The following is a 22906-nucleotide window of genomic DNA, read 5'->3' as shown; positions in this document are numbered from 1 at the left end:
CGTTGGTTGGTCGGGAGAGGCAGGGAGCAGCTCTCGTGGATTTTTCTTACCCTCTTCTTGCTGCTTTGTATGTTCTGACTTTCCTCCAGTGCCATATATTGCTTTTAGAAGAAAAGGAGTACAACTCATTCTTATTTTAAAAGAACAGGGACAGGTGCTCAGGAAAAGTCAGTTTATCAGAAGGTTGCAGTAGGAGATGGCTGTTTGTGGAACCAAAGAGGCTCTTCAGAGACCCTGATCCAGCCACACAGCCACGTTCGGGAACACGCTCGCTGCTGAAAATGAGGCGCCCATCAGAAGGTGTGAGCTACTCTCTGAACTTTCAGAAACAAGTACAGAAGCCTGGTGCTCAAGTCCTATAAAGACAAACATGGCTTGTATCTTTGTCTTACTGCATGTTGGTGCAAAATGAGGGCTCAGTGACGTTGTGCCCAGAAATAGGCGTTGCTTCCCAGGGGGCCCTTGGAATGCTCTTTGGGTTCTCAATCCTCAGCTGTATGATAAAAACTGTTGTGAAGCCGTAGTTGTTTCGCTAGAATAATAATAGTAACAATGACAGCTGCCCTTTCCCGAGTATCTAAAACACCTGCCATGTGGTTGTCACTGAAGAACACTCAACAGGGGTCACCTGATGTTTGCTCTGCCCCACGTCACAGTGTCAGGTGGGCATTAACCCCCACAGAAGACACTGCAGCTCAGAAGTGACCAGTCCACAGCCACCCGGCCAGCAGGCTGTGGCCGAGCACACCCTCCGCCCTACTATGCTGCTTCAGGCATTCGGATCAGGTTTGAACGTTGATCTCCAAATTCACTTAAAATCCGGAGTTCACCACAGTCTTCAAGGAGCTGAGTGAACAGGGGAGGGTGGAAGTGGCCTGTGCCTGACAGCATGCTCTGGGGACACTCTGGCCGATGGGGCGGCCTGGGCTTCCTCTGCTCACGGCCCTCGGCTGGTCCAGCACAGATGCTCACAGCCAGTTCTATTTTTCCCTTTTATTTTAGTCAAGCATCCTTTCCAGACTCTCCTGATAAAGTCTCCTTAGAAAATTGCTTTTCGAATTGACTGCTTCTCTGGGAAGATGAGTGCTGAGGAAACTCATAACCCTGACGGTTGCCACTCACCTGCTCAGAGGCCGTTTCTGTACAGCCCTGCATAGAAAGTGGCAGCTGTCAAGCCTGCGGATCCCTCCGTCCCAGCCCCTGAGAAGTTGGATTCCTGGTGATAGGGCTGCCTCTACCAGAGGCCCAAGCTGGCCTGGGCGTTGCCCTCAGGACCCCCTGCCCAGCCTCTGAGTTCTTCCATGAGCACATCTGCCCCAGACCTCACTCACCTGCATCTGAGAACAATTCAGGTGTGGGTGGACAAGGGGACACAGAGCGCTTCCAACAAGGCTGCCTGCCCCCTGCCCCTGAATCTCCCTGGCTGGACTGGTGGTCCTATTGCCACCGTGTAGACATCTTCCTTGTGCCCAGGTGATGCTAAATGTTCATCCATTCATTCATCCCACAAATATTGACCCCATGACTGCTAAGTTCCAGGCGCTGTTCTAGGCCCTGACGACACACCAGCAAACGAGACAGATGAGGTCCCTGTCCTCCTGGAGCCCAGCTGAGTTAGTGCTGAAATAGCTCTCGAGTTTCCTCTCATTAAAATAATGCTGCTGAGACCACCCACAAACCTCCATCTTCTGGACTTTACCCCAAACCTTAGAAATAAGAACCTCTGCGGGGTGGGGCATTGACATACGTATTTTCACACACCAACCAAGAAATCCGTCTATACTTTACATTTTAAAAATTGCTGTCACAGTATATGTGTACATGTGTATTTTGTTTGGAATAAAATTGTCTCAACTAACAGAAGGTCATTTGTGGAAGGTAAATTCTCAATGGATTTGCATAAAAACCTGTAAGAAATATGTTTTCTATATAGACAAGAACATCTATAGATATTGTGAAATAAATTTAACCTATGAATCAGCTGAAATATAATAAAAGATTTCTCCAGATTAAAAAAAAATAATGCTGCTGCTATTGGATAAGTTCCCAGTTAGTTGTGAGCCATTGGGACGGTCACATCTCAGGGCCCCAGATTCCTTAACTAAAATGAGGCGTCAGACAGCCTATTTCCAGTGTTGCCTCTGGCTCCAAATTCCAACCTGTACCTGGATTATGACAGAATGTTCAGTGCACTCGAAATTGGGAGAGAAACGGTCATTCATCTCAGCATATACGTTCCGCATCTCCCTCTCCCCTCCGCCCCCCCGAAGCACAGAGCGTGAGGATCAACAGAGACCCATCCTTCTTGTCCAGGGCAATTGCGGAGAACAAGGTCTGACATCAAGGTGAACCTCGACTAAGCAGGCCCCAATGCCCGTTCCCCTAAATACTGCAACCGTGCCACCTTTCTGTTAATCTCGAATGTAGCCAAGAAGCAACTAACTGTACATCCTGCTCTGGTCACACTGCCCATGGTCCCCACCTGCTGTGGCCCAGCGTCTGCAAAGGCACAGACGCCGTAAGTCTTCCCCTTGGCAATCCCTCTTTGTAAATCTCTCCCTTTTTGCAATAAGGGAAAGAAGTTCCAGGCCCCAGGGCTTTGTAGACTGGATACTTTGGAGTTGTGCAACACTGCAGCTCTGCCTGGAAGCTGGTTGTCCCTGAATCAAATCCAGTGCATCTCAGGATGATGCAGAGAGGGAATCTGTTATGGTCACCAGTGCGGTGGCGCCATCTCTGGGTATTTTCCACAAACAGCAGTAGAACTGCTGCCCCCACTTACTCAGGGTCCTGCACGGAGCCTCCCACACAGTGGAACCTCTCAGGCACAGTTTTCCAGTCTTTGGCCATTTTCACCATGGCGCCTGCGTCAAGTACCCCGTAGCCAAAGAGGTGATTAAACTCCAAGCCGACCCCGTTCCTCCGCCACTGATGGACCTCGTCGTGAAGCTGGTTCCGTTTGGAGGTGAGCACGGTCAGATGCTGCATGTCTCTCCAGGTCAGACCCAGGCTGGGTACCGGAGGCAGAGTGTTTGAGAGCAAGGGCGGGGGAAGAGGGGAGAGAGAGAGGGAGAGAGACACAATGACTAAGGTAGGACATAGACCCCTGGTAAGATGTTGAAACATCTATGAAACCACAAGTCAAGGGAGGATTTCCATGCACTACTGAGAATATAGGTATAGATATATGTCAATTAAAAATATCTTGCCTTTCTTACTTAAATACATTTCAATTGCGATATCTAACACGCACTGGAATGGCTAAAATGAAAAAGACTGACAATACCAAGTGTTGACAAAGATGTGGAGCAACTGGGTACTTTGGTGATGGAAGTGTAAGTTATTGCAAACACCTTGGAAAATGGTTTGGCTCTATCTTCAGATCTTGCCCATGCACTTAAGCTATGGCCCAGAAGTTCCATTTTTAGGTATGTATCCAACAAAAATGTGTGTATATATTCACCAGACATATACGTATTGGAATGTTCATAGGCCTAAACTATGAAGTCCTCAAATGCCCATCCACAGTAAAGTGAATAAACCAATTGAGGTGTGTTTATAGGAGGTGGAACACTGCACTGCAATGAGAATGAACTACAGCTACTCAGAATAACAGGGAGCTCACAACTGTGTGAATCTCACAATAAGAATTCTGACCCAAAGAAGCCAGACACAGAGGAGAACATAGAGTATGGTTCCATTTGTTTAAAGTATAAACACAGGCACAATGAATCTGTGCTGTCAGAAGCCAGGTTAGTGGTTGATCTTGGGGTGGCAGTGCCTGTAAGGGACACAGGGGGCTGCTGGGTGCTGACAGAGTTCTGTTTCTTGATCTGGGTGTTGGCTACGCAGGAGTGTTCCATTTGGGGACATGAAGCTGTCAGTTCTTCAAGGGCAGAGACAACAGCTTCAGCATATTTGTCTCCCAGTGCCCAGGACAGCCCTCAGCATACTCTTCATTCAGCAAATAGACAATTTTGCTTGCAGACTTGTCTTTGGAAATTAATGTCTAATAGTCTGTGCTATTGACATTAGTGTCAATGTCTGTGCTTTTCAAAGTGTAAGTCATGACCCGTTTGTGGGCTAGGAGGTCAACTGATTGCACAGGCTATGTATCTGGGCTGCACAGTAAAACTGTCTGGTGGGAACATTTAAAACTCCACTGCTCAGGCCACATCTCAGACTATTTAAATCAGAATCTCTGGGAGTGGGACCCAGGCTTTGGAAATTGTTAACACTTCCCAGGTCATTCCAGTAGACAGCTGAGGTTGAGAACCAGAGATTTAATGGATGGGGCCATCACAAGTGGAATAGAACAGAAAAGAATAACAGTGTGCACGTAATATGGGAAACTCTGTGTGTGTGTGTGTGTGTGTGTGTGTGTGTGTGTGTGTGTGTTTGCACGCACTCGTGTGTGGTATTGTAGTATGTGTTTGGGTTGCAATGCAAAATTAATTTCTCACTGAGAGTCACGGTCACAAAAGTTGGAAAACCCTGCACTACGGTTCCCCTTAGACGCAAATGATTCAAAGAACACCATCACTCATTTGATAAAATCTCAGCACAAGCAGCATTCATTGGTTCAAAGCTTCAAAACAGAGTCAAAAGATGATAGTGATTCATATGCTCTTGAAATGCAGACCTTTAAGTTCTTTTCCCATTTAGGTTTGCACATAATATTGAGGAGAGGGAAGTCCAGGAAGACCTTCAGCTTTTAAAGAGAAAGTTTCAAGGAAGGTCAATGCTTATTTGAGAAATTTAAGAACATATCTTGGACATATGGTCCCCTGGACATGTGGACTAGGTGAACAGTGTGAAATTTCCTGAAGTTGATTATGGCCGAAAGCTCATTGTTTTGCTGGAATAGGATTCTGAATTCATTTAACTCAAAAGTGTCGATAAACGAGGATCTGGTGACCTCAAGGTGATCCAAGGGCTGGCTGGCAGGTGGAGCATCTCTCATCTTTGCTAGGGGTTCTCCTGCAAGAATGAGCCATGCTTCTAACCCCACTAGATGTTTCTCCACGGATTTATTCTCATCGGGTCCATAAGAGAGAAAGAATGTGCTAGAACAAGGATGTTCTACTTCTAAAATAAATCAGAGCGTGCGCCATACTCCAATGTCACTGAATCTGTGACACCATTTGAACAACCATTTGCTCATGTCTGAAAAGTAAAGCAGAGTCCCTCTCATTTCCCCATTCTGAGCAACTTCTGAATTGACCGAAGATACTATTGTGTAAAATAATTATTTCATCAACGTGCTTTAGGCTTTAATCCTACCATAGCAGCTCAAGGATTGTAGGTGATACCTATTAAATAATAAAAAATAAATTTACAGAACATCTACAATATAAAAGTCACTGTGTTCAGTGCTACAGGACAAGGAACATGACATTTTCTCAAATATTTTATATGATAGCTGGGAAAGTAAGACAGATATATGGAAAGGTATCATGTCCAGGCTCTGCACTAGTTCTGGGCAGGTCATAGGAAGGTCTCTGCCCTCTCAGAGCCTACAGCCCGGGGGACAGACAGACACCTCAATATTTTAAAATGCCAGGGGAGCCAACAGTGGAACCCTGAGTTATCCCAGCCAGGGAGTCTCACAGACTGTGGTCCTGCATCAGAACCGCATGGGGACTCGTGACAGATACGGATTCCTGGCCTCAACCTCAGGTCTCTGGAATCGGCCTCCTGGAGGCTGTGGGCCTGAGGATGTGCCCTCAAGACAAAGCGCAGGTGGTGCTTCTGCACACGGGGTTTGAGAACACGGGTCTGAGATGGCGGTTCACAACCTCGTCTGCACATGTGAACCAACGTGAACACAGTGACGAAGTCAGACAGGACCCAGAGATGCTGATCCCGTGGGCCTGTCCAAGCATCTGCCAAAGGCTCCAGCAAACCTGCTTGGGGTGGGGGCGGGGGTGGGGGGTGGTTCTTAACTTCCTGGCGGCACTGGGGGTGCTTGTTACAACTGCGGCTTCTGGAGATTCTGAGCCTGTGGACCTGGCGTGGGCTTGGATGTCTGTTCTTAGCAAGCACTCCAGGGATTCTCATCAGCAGCAGCAAATTTGAGAAACTCTGGTCCAGGGGGTCAGCAAGGGTCTCTCAGGAAGTGGTATTTTTAGCTAAGGTCAAAGGGACGAGTGGGAGTGACTGAGTAAACACAGAGAAGGGGAGTTCCTAGGGAGAGAAGGTTCTGGAAGGAAGGATCTAGAGGCGGGAGAAGGCACATATCAGCACAGGAGGTTGGGAGCCCTGTATGAGTCGGGGAGGTAGAGCCAGGAACAGAGGTGGAGAGGATGAATGTAGGGACTTTATCTTAGTGACAGACAGGAAGGGCAGAGAGACCCGTGATCCGATCTCCAGAAACATCACCAGGGAGGAGGAATCAAGACGTGGGACTGGAAAGAGGATGCTGCAGGAACCTGGCCCACGAACAAGTGACCACGAGGAACGAGCCGCGAGCAGTAACAAGGCCATGTACGAGGAACCCCCGGTGAACTATTAGTGAAAATGGTGACATCTGTGCAGCTGCAGGGCACCTATTGGCTGGGTCCAATCGCTCATAGGACCCTGTGATGTTCCGGGGTAAACGTTCAGCTGTCAGCAGACTGGTCCTAGGCCACTTGGGATGGGCCATCTGCCTCTCGGTTCAGAGAGAACATCTCCGGAGGTCAAAGCCAAACCCAGGGCTTCTAGATAAGATGCAAGGACAGGCCAGGGCTCCAAGGAGAGAGGTCACTCAGAGCCTGGCCAAGGTGGCAGCCGTCTTGAGCAAGAGAGTGTGGGCTCTTGGAAAAACCAGTGTGAAGCCCAGGGAGAGACTGACCCCGCATGGCTGGAAGAGGAATCCTGCACCAGGGAGACCTCGGAATGGGCTGTTTCCTAAGCCTCTAAAGCTGGTCCTGGCAAGTGAGTTTTTGCCTGTGAATGATCCGTAGAACCATATCTCCTACAGAGCCCTGCACTTACGACTGGTGTACTAACCTCCCACTGGTGCAAAATAGTGCCCTTTTTTTTTTTTTTTGAGTTCCCTATTTGTGAGGATTACCCCTGAAAGACCATTGTTTTTCAGAGTTCTTCTATTTATGGTATCAAATTCTCTGGATTCCAGTTCACATTTTCCTCCTGATAATCAAGACAGCAAAGGGAATTTAAGGAGAGAACAGCTACAAAACTACATTTTCCATCCTCCCTTGCAGTCTGGGGTAGCCATGTGACAGTTCTGGCCAATAAGAAATAAGTCCCTGGGTGATTTTTTGAAAAATTTTTAAACAGGGATCACTCAGCTGGTGGATTTCTTTTTTCCCTTTGCTTTCCCCCTCTTCCTGCCTGACATGTAAACATGATGGCTGGAGCTCCCGTGGCATCTAGATAACATGAAGGTGTAGAAGAACAGAAATCTAGAGACAGAGTCCCTGATTCTTGGTGGCCACCCTGCACTTGCCCGGGCTCCTCACCTCTGTATTATCTTCTGCATGACAGAAAAATAAACTCCTTCATAAGAAACTTATTAAATAAAATTAATATTCTATTTAAAATATATTGTTACTATGCTATTAAAAAAAAAGGAAAAGAAAAGAAAAATAAATTCCTGTCTCAGTTTAGCTGTTGTTTTTGGATTTCCTATTTTCAGTCTAATACGGGCACCTAGTCAGAGGCAGAGTGCGATGTTCATATTCCGCAAACGGCACCTGAGTGCTAGGTTCATAGAGCCCTTGCCGTACTCCTGGATGCCACACACTCCAGGCCACAGACCAGCACGGGGCTGGCTGCTCTTGCAGTCCCTGAAAAAGGCGCTGAAAAGACAGATTCCTGGGCCATTCATCCCTAAGGATGTGATTCAGTGACTTTCGGCTGAGTCTTGGGAATCTATCATTTTCAAAACTCCCCAGTGCTCAACTTCACGAGTTATCAGGGAAATAAAAATTAAAACTACAGTGCAATTCCACAGAAGGCCCACAAGAATGGCTAAAGTGTAGAAGACAGATAATAGCGAATGTTGGCAAGGATGTGGAACAGCTGTAACTCTCATACACTGCTGGAGGGAGTGTCAGCAAGTGCACCAACTCTGGAAAACTGCTAGACCTGCACCTGTGTATACCCCATGACCCAGCTTTTTGAATCCCTAATATACATCAAACAGAAATGCATCCACATCTTCACCAAAAGACACGTACGAGAATGCTCACAGCAATGTTACTCACAATAGCCCCAGTGTGGAAACAACCCAAGTATCCACTTATACGATGGAGTAATATTCAACAACAAGTATGAACTACCTATAAGCACACGCAGCAGCATGGAGGAATCTCTCAGACATAATCCTGAACCGAAAAGCACATACTGAGACTTAGGTAATGGTCTGTTTCCTGACTTGGGTGCTGGTTACACGGATCTGTTAACTTTACAAGAAGTCTTTGAGCTGTATCTAATATTTGTGCACTTTTCTCTGCATCTAGTAGACTTTGATGGAGCTCACATGAAAAAATCCATCCCTTGGAAGGTCAGTTTTGGAAACACTGTTCTAGTCCAGTATATGGGCCGCTTTACTGTGGATGGTTCTCCTGGGTCACAAGTTTGCCTCTTTTGACATCTACCCCTCGAACCCAGCTCAGCCCTCTTGAACCATCCAGAAAGCCTGGGTTATGGAGAGAACCCCAAATATTTGAAGGCAGCAGTAACTCCCCACTAAAGAAATTCTTCGGAATGTCTCTGATATTGGTCTCATTGGGAAACGTGAGCAATGTTCCCGACAACTCAGAAAGGCATTTTCAAGCATTTGGCAGAAAAGCATTTTATGAGATTAAACCACAAGGTGATGACTGGTCAGAACAGAGGCGTGGTTTCCCTTTATCCCCTGGAGCCATGGGGGTGGTCATTCTCCCTCTTCCGTAGTCCGGATGGGAATTCATTTAGACAGGATAATTTATTTACTGTATTCAAGTTGCTTTGGAAAAGCTTTCTTATTGGACCTCTGGGTGGGAAACAGCCCTCGACTGCTGCCGCATATGTCACTAGGGACTCCCAGCTGCCTCATGTGAAGATAAAGAGAGATGAGCTGTAGGAGATGAGCTGTAGGAAGTGTTCGTGGAGAGTCTTTCCCTCCTCCGCCCTCCGGGCTCTCTCCTGGGGCTATTTCATGCTGAGCAGTGGTTTCAGCTGCTGGCTGTTGGAGCCTTTTGACCAACAGAGAAGACTTGGAGTTTACTTTCCCAGGTGGGGCTCTTAGCCAACGGCCAAACAGTACAAGAATATGGCAGCCCAGCTCCCTTGCTTTGATGCGGAACAAACTCTGAGGCATAATTTACCCTCCAGAGCTCTCCCTGGGATCAGGCTGAGGCCAGAACTTCTGAAATCGCATCCTTGCTCAGCTTCTTCCCCAGCCCGACCTGCTTCCTCTCCTCCCCAGTGGTCTCTGCCGGGATCCCTCTCTTAATAAATCACTTGCATCAAACTCTAATTTCAGGGCGTGTTTCCAACTCAGGTGATCGGTGTTCTGAGGAATTTTTGAGGACTGGTTCCCAAGACGGGCTTGAACCCCCTACTGCCAGGTATCATTTTTTCCCTCTTTATGGCAATAGACAGCACTCAATTCATGACCATTGCTCCAAAACAAAGTGTGCCTAAGTGGTGATTGCATTCTTTTCTGTAAGGAAATCTGCAAGTGTGCTAAAGAATGGAGAATAATTGGTGCAGAGCCCATGCATCTGTTTAAAGTCCCAGCAGCCTACTCCATTACTTTGACGTATGTAAGGGGTCACTTTGTAGGCATAGAGGCCTGGGAAAGTGACTTTTTGCTTGCCAGAATCTAAGGAGACTTTGAGTGAAGTTCTGCCCTCTTAGATTTAAGAGGAGGCCACGAAGCCCTTCTTGTTCCCTGTCCTCTGCAAGGCTCTGCGGCAGGCAGCAGCTTCCCTCTGCTCGTCTGCTCCCAGCTGGAGCGAGCGAGGCTCAGACTCCAGGACCCAACAGGCCCTGAGAGAAACAGCTTCGTCTTCAGGAAATGCACATAATACGTGAGTAAGTTTTGGTCTCTGTGCTTAATAGGAAGGCTTTGACCAGTGTCCATCTCTTTCCTAAAATTTCCAACTGACTTCTGTTAAAAGAATCAAAGCTTGGCCTGGTCCAAAAGAGAAGTCACTCCCAATTTGGGGCCTTATCTGTGAAAGGGGGATAATGATGTCTTTTCTGCTTAAAGGCAGAGGGGTTGGACTAGATAATCTTTTGAAGTCCTTTCCTATTCTAGGAATCAGCTCTTACCTCCTTTGCAAGTCAAAAAATGCACTGCATATGTGGAGAGTCAAGCAGGGCTGCCTGAAGATTGTTGCTAGAAGCTCCGGTTGCCTAGCAATGGCTGACAGGGACGGGAACTCAACTTCCCTTCCGCAGGAGCCTGAATTCAACTTCTTATAAGTTGCTGGTTCTGTATTCTTGGATAATTCCCTGCCTAGCGGGCATTTGCACTTACACCACATGGGTGGTGCCTGAAGCCACAAGTTCATTGTTCAAACCCAAGGCCAGCCTCTGGTTTGCACTGAGAGAAGACAGGGGAGTGGGTGGGCAGGGACCTCTGCTGATGCTCAAATCCAAGGTGGGTCCAGCTGTACTGACCTGTGGCCTCTGCGGAGGTGGTGAGAACAGAGGGGATGGTCTCCCCTCTCTGGTAGCTGGATGGTTTCCCAGCAAAGCCCATTTCTTGGTCTACGTTGTGTGACTTCGCCCACCTTGTCTCAGTGTTAAAATGAATTCAGCCTTATAAGTTAACAAATCTGGAGCAAGAGCATCCTGTTTAACACATGTCTGAAAACCTTGCTGGATACCCGGCTTGGCAATGGTTTTCCTTCATGTAGCTGTTTGGGAGTATTATTAGAGTAAGACAGCCACGGGATCCATAGAAGATAAAAGGGTGTTTTCACCAAGAAAACATCGATGTGCCCCTATGTGTGGTTGGATGTTGGGCTCTTGTGCTCTCTCAGGGATGTAGTTTTGTGGTGTGTGTGTGAGTGTGTGTGTGTATCATTTAGCAATGCCCACCAGAGTTCATTGGCCCTGACTATTTACTGACTCTCACACCCACTTTTGCCTCTGTGGACACCTAGGTGGGGAGACATGTCTCAGTCCACCCTGCAGAACCGGCCCTTGGTCCCGAGATGGAAACATACTTAGCCTCTAAAGCCAGTGCAAACACTCCAGCTGCCTCGGGAGCAGCTGCGGATGTCCCAGAATGCCTCAGGGTGCAGTTGCCGTACAGATCTGTGGTTGCCTGGAGGGGAAGATAGTGAGTAATGAGTGAGTCACACTGCTTTAAACCCAAAACGACACGGAGCAGAGGATTTTCTATTTCTTTTACTTAAACTCTGCCTTGTTCTGAAGAAGATTAAGATGAAGATAAGGATAAGCTTAGCACCCATGTATCTATTTTGTCATGCATTTTATCTGAGTTTCCTAGTAGCCCTTGCAAAAAAGGAAACACAGTCAGTTATAGTTACAGTGTCCACAAGATAAAAGCAAGTCAATTGTTCATAGAAGCTATCTGCAGCTATTCTAGAGACCAGAGAGACATTTATCTTCTGGATCCTAAAAGGAAACATCATAGGTGGAAAGTGACAAGCCAATATCACCACCATAGTCAAAGCAATGGTGAGTTTTGTTGCATTGGGATTGGCTCAGAAAGCTCAGGGCCAGTCCATCAGCAATTTCCTTTCCCTTCAGGAAAAAGGGTGGCATTCCCAAAGAGGAAAGACAAAACAGGCTCAGCCACAGTTTGCCTAGAGGGACAGGCCATTAAAGAGAAGTGTTACATTCTCTACGTCTAAAATCCACGGAGAGAATCTGGAACACACTGAGCGACACCTCCGATACATGAGTGATCACCCCACGGGAGGCTGATCAACTGAGTTTTAAAGGATTTTACAAAGAGAAAGTCCCCATTTGCAGTGTTTGCGAGAGCCAGGGTTTTCATTAAGATCATTTATAAGCCACGAGAATGCTCCTTCCTCCTGTTTGTCTGTAGGCTCCTCAAGTGGGCCTATTATTTTGGGGGACAAAGTACCAGGCAGGTTTAAAAGCATCTACTTGCGGAAAATGACAATATTCAAAGAGAACTCAAGGCCCCTCCCCAGCCGTAGTAGAAAGAGAGTCATAGACAGGCGCTGAGGACAAAGTGACACCATTGGGAGGCTCTTGGGGCAGGGAGGGGAGCTTCTTTACTTGTCCCTTTCTGCCCATGTAGCTTGTAGGATGAGAGAGGTGAAATCTCCTTCTGCTTGGGAGGAGCTGACACGATCTCCGTCCTCCCCAAGACCAGGGGGAGCCCCAGGCTCATGGAGGGAGTCAGGCTAAGGTCTGTGTCTCCTGTAGAGAAAGGGCTTCTCCTGGGTCACGTGAGAGCCTGGCCAGCTGGTCAGGTGGAGCCCAGGCAGGCACCTGGGACTGCAGGACTAGCTGGTATTGGTGACTGTGTTCCTCCCAACCCCAGAGGAGGCAGTGGCCGGGCAGGACGTATCTCAGCAGGACTCCTGAACCAACCACTAAATTCCAGGCTTGGAAGACTGAGGAAAGGCCCCTACGTGAGTGAAATACCCAGAGAGAGGAAGAGATCCCAAAATGCTCGTTATGCTTTACAGATATATATTTCTAGGGGCCTTGGAAAATTCACTATTAAACCTCGGTGCCCAGGAAGGAAGAGTTGCTCAAAGTGCAGTAAATAAGTTTGTGATTCTTAACCTTTTTGTTTTCTCAATCATGGACCCATTTTAAAATACGATGGAACACACTACTCTTCCTTTGAGAAAACACACATGTGCCCACTTTGGGAGGTTTTATGGACCCAGAAAAGTCCGTCCATGGCTGCTATTTTTAAATTGCTGTAATAAATGGACGAGCTCTTGGCTCAGATGCGTGCAGGTGTGATGCCCCAGTTCTTAATATTACTTATCCTTATAAGTGACGTGCTGGGGGCAAACCAGAGTTCATCATTATTTGTAAGCCAAAACAATGAACAAGAAAATCGATGGTACATGAGCGGGAAGGAGCTCATCACGTTCTTGTTTATGTAGGTCTCTACCTTGATAACAAGGCATCATCAGCCTGGAAGAGGGTGGATCTCCCCCGGGGATAGGCCCTGACTCTGTGAGGGAAGGGGGGTGGGGAGCTCCTCCTCCCATGACGTCACTGTGTCTGCGCATGACGTCAGGAGTGTCCACCCACCCGGCCTCGCACTCACCACTCCGGCCTCGGGGTTGCGCTTGCGCCCGTTGCTGAAGGTGGAGGCCAGGGTGGAGGAGCAGCTCTCATCGTACAGGGCGGTCCTGCCGTCGTTGATGGCCGAGTTGATGGAGATGGTCCACATGCTCGAGGCGTAGCCGTCGCAGTTGCAGTCGTCGTAGCTGCCGCCGTCCCCTGAGGCCCACACGTAGATGCTGCCTTTGCCCCCTCGGCCCTGGGGTGGGGGGCGACAGGGAGAGATGCGCGGGCTGCAAGGGGTCCCGCCGGGGCTGGGGTCGGGGTCTGGGTGGGGACCTGGGCTTCTTCAGCAGCTGAGAGCAAGGACTGGCTTCCTTTCTATCTGCCCTTGAAAACCACTATCCTTCTGGCCGGGCACCGTGAGAATTTTTCTTTTCAGGAAGGATTCAATAGAAAAGTCATCCGAATTTACAATTTAAGCTGGGGATAACAACGTGAGAAAAACTGGAAGAATCTCCTTAAAACTGACAAATGAACTGCTTTTAAACATAGTACATTCTCATGGTAAAAAGTCAAAGTATATGGAAAGGAAAATGAAAAAAAAATACCCCTGCATGTAATTCTTATATATTCTTTCAGGCATTTTTCAGCAAAAATGCAAATGTACTTGTATATTTATATCAATACTTAGCCAAATAAGATATAAAAGATATTTATAGCTTCTATTTTATATATTATATATATTTTATATAAGTTTACATATATGTAGATATTGTAAGTATAAAATACACATTTTACTTACAGATTATATATATGTTGGGGTGTGTGTGTGTGTGTGTGTGTGTGTGTGTGTGTATATAATACACTTTTTTTTACTTAGTTGGATCATACTAGAATTCTTTTAAGCAAAATATTATATATTGTGCCTGTGTAAGGGAACACCAAATATATAAATATAAGAAGAAAGTCTAATATGATCAAGTAAAACATACAGCAAAAATAATTTTAAACATGATGTGCACAGTGATTACTGCCATATGCTAATTAGCTATAACCAGCAAGCTTAGTTGTAGGTACCTACAGTTTGCATTGCTTTTCTGTTTAAACCACTTTCTTAGTGCTTCTGTTTTTCTTTTCCTGTTCTCTGTCTTCTAGGAGAATTCTCTCTGCCTCCACAGCCTGGAGTGGCCATTCCTTCCGGCTTCCTATCTTCTGACCCCAGGGGCAGGAGGGCCGGGCTACCCTGCTTTGACCCGCAGGCTGGGTGGGCGGTGATGAGGGCAGGGATGCCGTGTGGCAGATGAGCAGTAGGTGTCCAGCCTGGCCAGGACTCTGGGTAACCCTCTAGGGCGAGGACAAAAGTAGAAATCATGGCAGAGAAAGTCTGTCCCTGCGCGGCCACCAGCGGTCCTCGGTCCTAACTCAGTGGTTTAAGGGCGGCGACGCCAGAGGAGAGAGGATAATTGGGTCACCGCCAAAGTCTCTCTGCCTCCTGACAATGAGAAGTGACATTCTGATTGCTTCTAACAGGACTTGGAGTTAATTAGCCTGTGACTGACTGAGTCAATACATCAACAAAGGTTGATTCAGCCACTAGCTGAGAACTGTCTTCAGCACCTTGATATATCTGTCCTGGAAAACTCTATCCAAACAAGCAACTGCTCTCAGAAACCAGGACACAGAGGGAAACAAACGTATCATCCTTACAGCTGGTGCAGGGGATCACCCTCTCAAGCAAACTCAGATTTGGGCTCAATGTCGGGAAATGGCACCCCGGAAAGTGAAACAGACATGAATCAGGGTAAATGGGTGAGGCTGCCACCTGAGGAAACTTCCTCTGAACCAGCCCACAGGTGGGCTGCTAGTGAGACAAGCAACCTCCGCTAAGAGGAAACCAGTGCTAAAAGCGTTCTCAGTTTGGTGTAGGGAGATGGATCGTGACTCTAACTTGTCCGGCTTTCTCTGTATTCATGCCCCCTTTACTGTATGATTTGCAGCGCTGCCCATCAAGAGGAGAGGTCCGTTTCCCACTGCTTGAATCAGGGCTGGCCTCCTCTCTTGCTTCGGCAAACAGGATGTGGTGGGAAGTGGTGCTGTGTCGGTTCCAAGCATTGGTTTCAAGGAGCCCTATCCACTTCCGCTCTCCCTCAGAGCACCATGGGAACCAACCTGAGTTAGCCGGCTGGTTGATGACCGACAGTCCAGTCAGGTTCACTGTCACAGCCAACAGCTGCCAGACAGGGGAGGCTACCTCAGACCAGAAAGTCTGTAGCTCACCCCGCAGCTGACCACAGATGCATGAGTGAGGCCACCTGAGATTAGCCAAGGATGGCCCAGGTCGGCAGACCTGTAGACCCATGATCAGACTTAAATGCTTGTTGTTTTAAACTACTGTTTTGGGGAAGTTGTTATGCGGCTTTGCTCACTGATACACAGAGAATAACTATCAGCGTGTTTCTGAAGAGTGAGCAGCAAACATTAGTTTTGTTTTGGATGTAAGACTTGCCCACAAGAATACTTTGATTGCTAGGAATATTAAACTTCATTTTCCTAAGATGTGTGTGTGTGTGTGTGTGTGTGTGTGTGTGTGTGTGTGTGTGTTTACATGAGGCAGTAATAATTATATTCTTGCTTCTAATGATTGGGTATCAGCACCAAATAGTCCCTGGCTTCTGGGGAAGATGGGCCACTGAGGAGCAGACCCTGGTTCTGAGGGCAGGTGAGTGGGGAGGGGCATCTATAAGAGGCTGAGAGCCAGCTGTGGAATGGGCCTGTTATCAGCATGCCACACTTTCCTGTTGAAATGACACCCCAAGATCCACTTCTGCCCCCCAGCTTCACCTGAACAGCAGCTGGGCTGAAACCAAGATAGAACAACTGCGACCCGCATTCAAGCAATCATCCACTGGCGGGTATGACAGATGATAATCACAGCAAGCACTTCTGCAGCACTTACTGTGCGCCAGGGACCGCTCTGAGCACTTTACACAGTAACTCACTGCATCCTCACAGCAATCCTGTGCAGCAGCACAGTTCACACCAGCCACACGAAGGATAAAATACTTAGGCAGAAATTCAACAAACTAAAAAAAAAAATAGGACTTTGAAATTCTGTGGAGGGACACAGGTGGAAAGACACATCAACACTGTCATGTTCTTGGATAGAAAGGCAGCATCACAGAGATGTCAGTTTTCCCCAAGTTAACTTACAAATTTAACTTGATCCCGACAGATACACTGCATTGATCGAGATACTGCCATGCTGGGCAGTTCAACAGAGGGAATTTTATCCAGGGAGCAAGTGGTAAAGAAGAGCAAAACCCCAAACGGGGTGTGGAAGGGTCACCCACAGATGAGGGGGTAGATGGCCCAGAGCCTGCACTGCGCAGGGGTGGGCTTCCTGCTGGGGGTCTCCCGCCCTTACTCTGTAACGCGTGCTCAGTGGAGACTGGTGGGCACACTTGCCCTCCATGTTATTCTGGTTGACAATGGAATTGCCTTCTCTGCCTCTCCTGCCACTCCTGCTTTTTTTTTTTTTTTTTTTTTTTGTCAAGTGTATTTATATGTGGTGCAATTCCACTTTGAATTCTGTCCTTGTATTAGTCTTCTGGAGTATAGTGGGATTAATGTCTCTCAAAAGTTTTCACAAAAAGAGAATTTTTCACTAAGGCACTATTGGCGGTATTTAACCACCAATGTTGTCAACCAGAGGTGATTTTGTGCCCCAGGGGGCATTTGGCACCGCTGGAGACATTTTTGGTGGTCACAGCCAGCATCTATTGGGTAGATGTGTGTGGTGTATGTACTATTAGCATCCAGTGGGTGGAGGCCAGGGATGCTGCTAAACTTTCATAATGCATAGGGCAGCCCTCTGCCTCCTGTCCCCACCAGCTACCAACTAAGAATTATCTGGCCCAAGTGTCAACAGTGCTGAGGCTGAGTCTTTGCTCTAACATATTGGCAAAGGGCAGTGAGTTGGAACTTGCCGATTTTAAAAGCATAGCCTAAAGCAGCCTTTCACAGACTCACATTTCTTAAAAGTTCTTGCCGATTTTGTATTTTGCTTATAATATAAAATAATGGCACAAACTGCTTACCATTGGCTATAGTAAAGTTCCAGCTTGAGGCTGGTGCGGTGACTCTGTGTACCCTCAGCACATCACCTGTCCCAGGAGGTGAAGATCCCACTTTGAGAGACTTGGGGCTAAAGTGAGTCGGTCCCTTCATCCTCCCCAGTGCCTAGTGACCCGGACTAATGACCCCCCTCCCCAGGCCCTGGCCCAGTGGTGGTATCTGCCTGCAGACACTGGTGAGGACAGCCTGATAAAGTTTGTATTTCCTAAACACTCAATTACACTCATTTTTATTTTCCAGTCACCTTGACATCTTAATACAACACTGACATACTTTTAAAAAAGTCATTATATTTTTATAATGAAAACCATATTCATTGTGGAAGAACTGGAATCTAGAGCATGAAGAAGAAAATAAAAATCCCATGTGATCGCCCATGAACAGAAAATCACTGGTGATATGTTGTGTATTCCTGCCAGTTATATATATAAATGCAAAGTATAAGAACAGGTTTAAGAATGAAATTGGGATCATAAAGTATATCCACCTTTGTGGCCCTGCTTACAATGTATTTCTCACTTACCATTACATTATTAACATTTCCTCACATAATTAAATATTACTCTACGTTATAAGTTTTTATTAGTCTTCTTAAATAGCCATTCCATAATTTATTTACTCTTTTTCTTAGACGTACATGGAAGGCTGTTTCTATGTTTTAAAGTGCTGAAATGAACATTATTTTATATATGTCTTTGTATTTCTGTTTATTTCTTCAAGCAGAGTTTTTAACATAGGGAATTTTGGGTGAAAAGGAATGAATGAAGATTCTTTATCCATAGTGCCATATTATTGCTCTTTATACGGCTTATTAATAATTTATATCTTCACCAGCAGTGCACAAGAACTCCACATCCAGCCTATCTGGGTCAAGATTTAGAATCATTAAAAAAATAGTTTTTCCAGCTTGGTGGAAAAAATTGGTACCTCATTGTTTTGAGTTATATATTTTTTTCCACTATCAGTTGAGCTTATCTTTTTATACCTTTACTGCTCATTAGTATTCTTGCTTTATGAATACCTTAGTAAAGCACCAAGCCCCCAAAGATAATGTCCTGTACCTATTTTTTCTTTCATGATATCCTTTTTATTGATTTGTTAGAGCTCTTTCTATATTAAAGACCTTAACCAAGTTTTTGTCATCTATATTGCATATATATATTTACCCACTTTTTTTCTTTTGTATTTTGCATTTTGACTTGCAGAAAAATTTCCGCTTTATTACTTATGTCTATTATTTTTTACAAATATATATTTAAATACCATATTAAACTATGCATTGATTTACAAGCACTGCTTTTCTGTACTCACAGTTCATGGAACAATTTTATTCAACCTATTCACAAACACATTTGACATTTGTGTGTTTGTCCTCACAAGATCACTGGTCACCCAGCAGTTTTTCTGGGCTCATTGTAGTAGCTATTGGTGCTAATTGTCAAATATTCCTAGCTGCCCACTGTCTAGGCCCATGATAATGCCCCCTTGTGCTTGGGTGGGGTCTTATAAGCTGTGTTAATCAGTGAGTTGTGAGTGGGAGTGACAGATACATGGTATCATTCCTCAGCTGAACCATTTACCGGTCAGTGCCAGCTATGCAGAGCTCTTTCTTTCCCTCTGCACAGTGAGTAGCAATGTTCCAGGTGTCGGCTCTGATCCCCAGGAGACTGTGGTGAGCAGAGCCTTCTACTGACCATGATGGCTGAGCAGCTGATTGAGAAATAAACCTTTGTGCTTTCAAGCCCCTGAGCTTTGGGGGCTGTTTGTTACTGCAGCACAATGTAGCCTCTCCTGACTGATAAAGTTCATCACATTTGGTTCCATTTAGTTTATATAGATATAACATTAAAAAAAGATACAGCATCAAAAAAACTTCTCTCTTTTTAATATAGTCCCTGAAATATATATATTCAGGGAATATAATATAGTCCCAGAAAATTTTATCCCAAGCCATAAGTAGCCATTTGTATAATATTAGAACAGTTGCTGTTTTCACTTTTCTCTAAATGTATATTCTGACTCTTGACAACTTAACCACCTACTGAATTGCTTTTTGCTTTTTTTTTGCTTTTTTAGTGTGAATAAAAACCTTTTAATTTGAAAAATGTTAAGCGTCACGAAAAGTAGAGCGAATGGTATAATGAATCTCCCTGTATCCATTGATCATTTAACAATGACCAGAGTTGTAGAAATTTTGGAAGGTTTTATGAGTAATACTTATTACTCTTTTTTGGGGGGTAAATATTTCCTCTTTTACGTGTAGAAAGTCCCTCTCTGGCACAGTATCAGTGACTGCATTATATTTCTGTGTAGCTGTTTTATGTTTTCATTCTTTATTCCCTTCTTTTCTGTACTTGGAATGTTGGGGGTAGCGGTGAAGTCACACAGAGCCTTCAACAAGGGTGACAGATGAGTGGACCCCTCCTGGGAGCGGGGGCTCACTCTCAGAGAACTGCTGGTCATGCCTACAGGGAGAAGCAGTGGGTCCCAATTTATGCCCCTTCAAAAACAGATGCTGAGACCAGGACTTGGGGGGCGATCTCAGGAGACACAAGTGAGCATGAGATGGGGATAGGGGTGGGGGGAGGGAGAAGGGCCAACCAAGTGTGAGCTGATGAGGAGCCTCCCCCCAGCCTCTGGAGACCCCTGAGAACCTGTCCCCAGGACAGCGCGCCGTCGGCCGCCCCACAGTCTGGGCTGCGTGGCCTGGGACTGGGAACGCCTCCCGTGGGGTCGGCAGGTCCTCAGGCAGAGGCGCAGGGAGAGGCGGCTGGTGACGCGCAGGAAGCCGCCCCCGGGCCAGGGGACTGCAGCGTCTGCCTCGCACCCCCGTGGGTTCCACGGAATTCAGCAGGAGTGGGTGGGGTGTCAGATACCCAAGAAAGCCGAATGGAGGGTGGCACTACGTAGCCTCTGCTTAAATCCTTCACTTGAGCCCGTGTTTCCCCACACCTGCAGTTGCCCCTGACTTGTCCTGCCGTGTATCCACCTTGGAGGTAAGGCTCCTGTGCCATCCTGTCTCTTTCTAGCAGGATCCAAACACGCCGTGATGAACCTTTCTGATGTCACAGGGGCTGTTGAAGGCTTAAGTCCACATCAGTCCCTTAACCTGGTGGTTGGGTTTCTCCCTGGGCGCAGATGGGTCGCCACCATCAAGAAGGCTTAAAGGTGAGTGACAACTGCCTCGGTTGGCCCGGGATTGGGTAGTTCCCGGAAAGTGGGGCTCCCAGCACAAAACCTCGGAGAGTCCCGAGCAACCAGGACGGTTGGCCGCCCCACCTGGGGCTGGCCAACGCTTAGGAAGGGTCACCAGAAACCCGCCAGCTTTTCCTCCCGCTTCTCCTTCTCAGAGATGAAAGGAGGGACTGTAACTGAGAAAGGCATCTCAGAGGCCGAACCGCAGATTCCAAGCAGCGGCATCCCCTGTGCAGTTGGGAACCTTCGTTTGGTTTCAGAGCATCAATCAGGGCTCCTGGAGGAGTCCTGAGAGCTTCTTGGCAGGAGGCATCGTTGCCGCCGGAGGCCGCGGCACTTGTGCCACTGTGTCAGGCCCACTGCTCTGATTAAATTTCAGCAGGGCACCAAGCTCCTCCTCGCGCGTCCTGATTAATCACTGTCTCCTTGGGCAGCCTCCCCCACCCCGCCCCCCTTCCTGGATGGTGGCTTTTGAGCCAGTCTTGCAAGTGACCCCTAGTATAATATATTCCAGCTCCAAGATCTGGGATCTGTGTTTGAGCCCTTTGCAACCTCCCATCCCCCGCCCAGGAAATAAACTATCAATGCTCTGTCTCATCCGTGCCTGTGCCTCAGAGGATTTTCTGTTCCCTTGTCTTTAAATATTCCTAAGATGTTCCCTCTGGTAGCAACCCTGAGGTGTGATTAATAAGAGGTTGGGGTGTAGTCATCAGAGCCAGCCAAAAACGTGCCAGAGCTGCCCTGGGTGCATTTCCTTAAGATGTGGAAAGAAGTTCATGAGTCAGTCATCACTCTCAAGACCCTCTAGTGGTCTCTGAATTCCTCTTCTGGTTGTCAGAGTGATGTAAGATGCCGTATCCCATACCAGCTGGGCTTTGCTCGCCATCAGTCTCTCTGTAAGGGCTACATCCTTTTCTGACCAGCAAACACATCGCCATATTGGTCCTTTATTACCCAGAGAGAGATGACTCCAAGTTCAGATTAGGCTTTGCCCAAATTGCACTTGGAGATTGTGGTAGATGGTAGTGGGTGTCGCCCGTATTCCTTCGAGTTTGTGGCTTCTTCTGCACTGGGGGTTTCCAGATGTCAGCACAGGCGTCTCTTCGTATAAGGGATTTCTCCCCAGAGGCTGAAGGCTGCCCTGCACACCTCCCTCCCGGCTGAAAGTGCTGGGACATTTACACCCCTTGGGAACAACCTGAACCACTGACTTTTCCGCCAGCTCCCGTGCCGCCGGCTGGGATAACTTCAGTGTGTGTTCTGCATGGTTTCCCAGTTTCCCCGTGGGATTAAGCTCCAGTTGACGGTAGTAGCTGACTTGATAACAAATCCTTTAATAGCCCCTTTCTTCCCTGTTATACCTCCCCACTCACTCCCTTTACCTCCCAAATCAACTACCTGAACTCAACCCTCACCTCAGGGTCCACTTCTGCGGGATCCTGAACTAAGTCAGTTCCAAGATATATCATAATTCAGGGGTCTCTGTCTGTCATCTACTCCCATATGTAATGTGAAGAATGTCTTAACTGTAAATTCAACACATAGACTATAAAGAGGAAAAAATTGAAATAAACAAACAGGGAAAAGGTTTCCTTCTTCTCTTACTTCATGCCAGCTGCTTGCTGTCTCCGTTAAGTATTTATTGAGAAAATTTAGGAGATGCAAACTCAAATCCCTAAGGAGCCCATTTATGTGAGAAGCAGATGTCATCCGATAGGGAGTGGTGGGGTCCGTGGCAGATGGTACATCCCTGGAAAGTTGTCTTATCCTCTGTTTCCTCTTCCTCTCCCCTTTTATCATTACAGTGTTGGTCAAACAAAACCTATCTGCAAGATGCTAAAATTCAAAGACAAGCATAAGAATTTCTTTAGTGTAACAGGTAATTATCTGACTCCTTTGTTCAGGTGGAGATCACCTTTCAGGGGTACATTTTCCTTTAGACCTGACCAGTCAGCTGAAATAACTGAGAGGAAGTCTTTTTTGCTCATGTATAATACCCCATTGCTCACACAATTCTATAACACTGTCCAAAAAAATTTCACCTTGAAATAAGGAAAGAATCCTTCCTACAGCTTGGGGGAAATTCAAATGAGAAACTGTATTTTTCACCATACTCCACTTTGTAAAATATTTACGTGCTGTCAGCTGAAGATAAGTCATAACAAATTATTCTCCTAAGTTCTGGTGTACTTGGCATGCTTTGCAGAACAATCATACTTGAAAGAGCCTTTTTAGTTGCAGCAGGGGACGCTACAGATGGAAAGAGGGAAGTACCCTGCCTTGAAATGTGATGGAGCCGTTCAGAAGCTCATGGAGAGTGACAGTACTCGCCCGGGGATGTACTGCACTGAGCCCATCTGCACTGTCAACCCTGACAGAGGCC

At 46.8% G+C, this 22906-nt stretch overlaps 1 protein-coding gene across 2 annotated transcripts in view; it reads right to left on the bottom strand.

Moving 5' to 3' along the window:
• PCSK2 (proprotein convertase subtilisin/kexin type 2) overlaps positions 1–22906 on the bottom strand; it is a 214647-nt gene that overhangs the window by 4159 nt on the left and 187582 nt on the right. For both annotated transcript variants that reach the window (XM_027118318.1, XM_027118319.1), the window contains 3 exons: positions 13235–13450; positions 11172–11272; positions 2783–3010 (listed from right to left, as the gene is read on the bottom strand). In XM_027118318.1, the coding sequence (XP_026974119.1) occupies positions 2783–3010; positions 11172–11272; positions 13235–13450 (545 nt within the window). The remainder of the gene's footprint in view (positions 1–2782; positions 3011–11171; positions 11273–13234; positions 13451–22906) is intronic.

Source organism: Aethalodelphis obliquidens, unplaced genomic scaffold (assembly GCF_003676395.1).
Source record: "Aethalodelphis obliquidens isolate GAN/ISIS:26980383/991018 unplaced genomic scaffold, ASM367639v1 scaffold18, whole genome shotgun sequence".
In the NCBI taxonomy this organism is placed as follows: Eukaryota; Metazoa; Chordata; class Mammalia; order Artiodactyla; family Delphinidae; genus Aethalodelphis; species Aethalodelphis obliquidens.
Note: the sequence above shows the minus strand (reverse complement) of the source record. Positions and strands in the feature narration are given on the sequence as shown.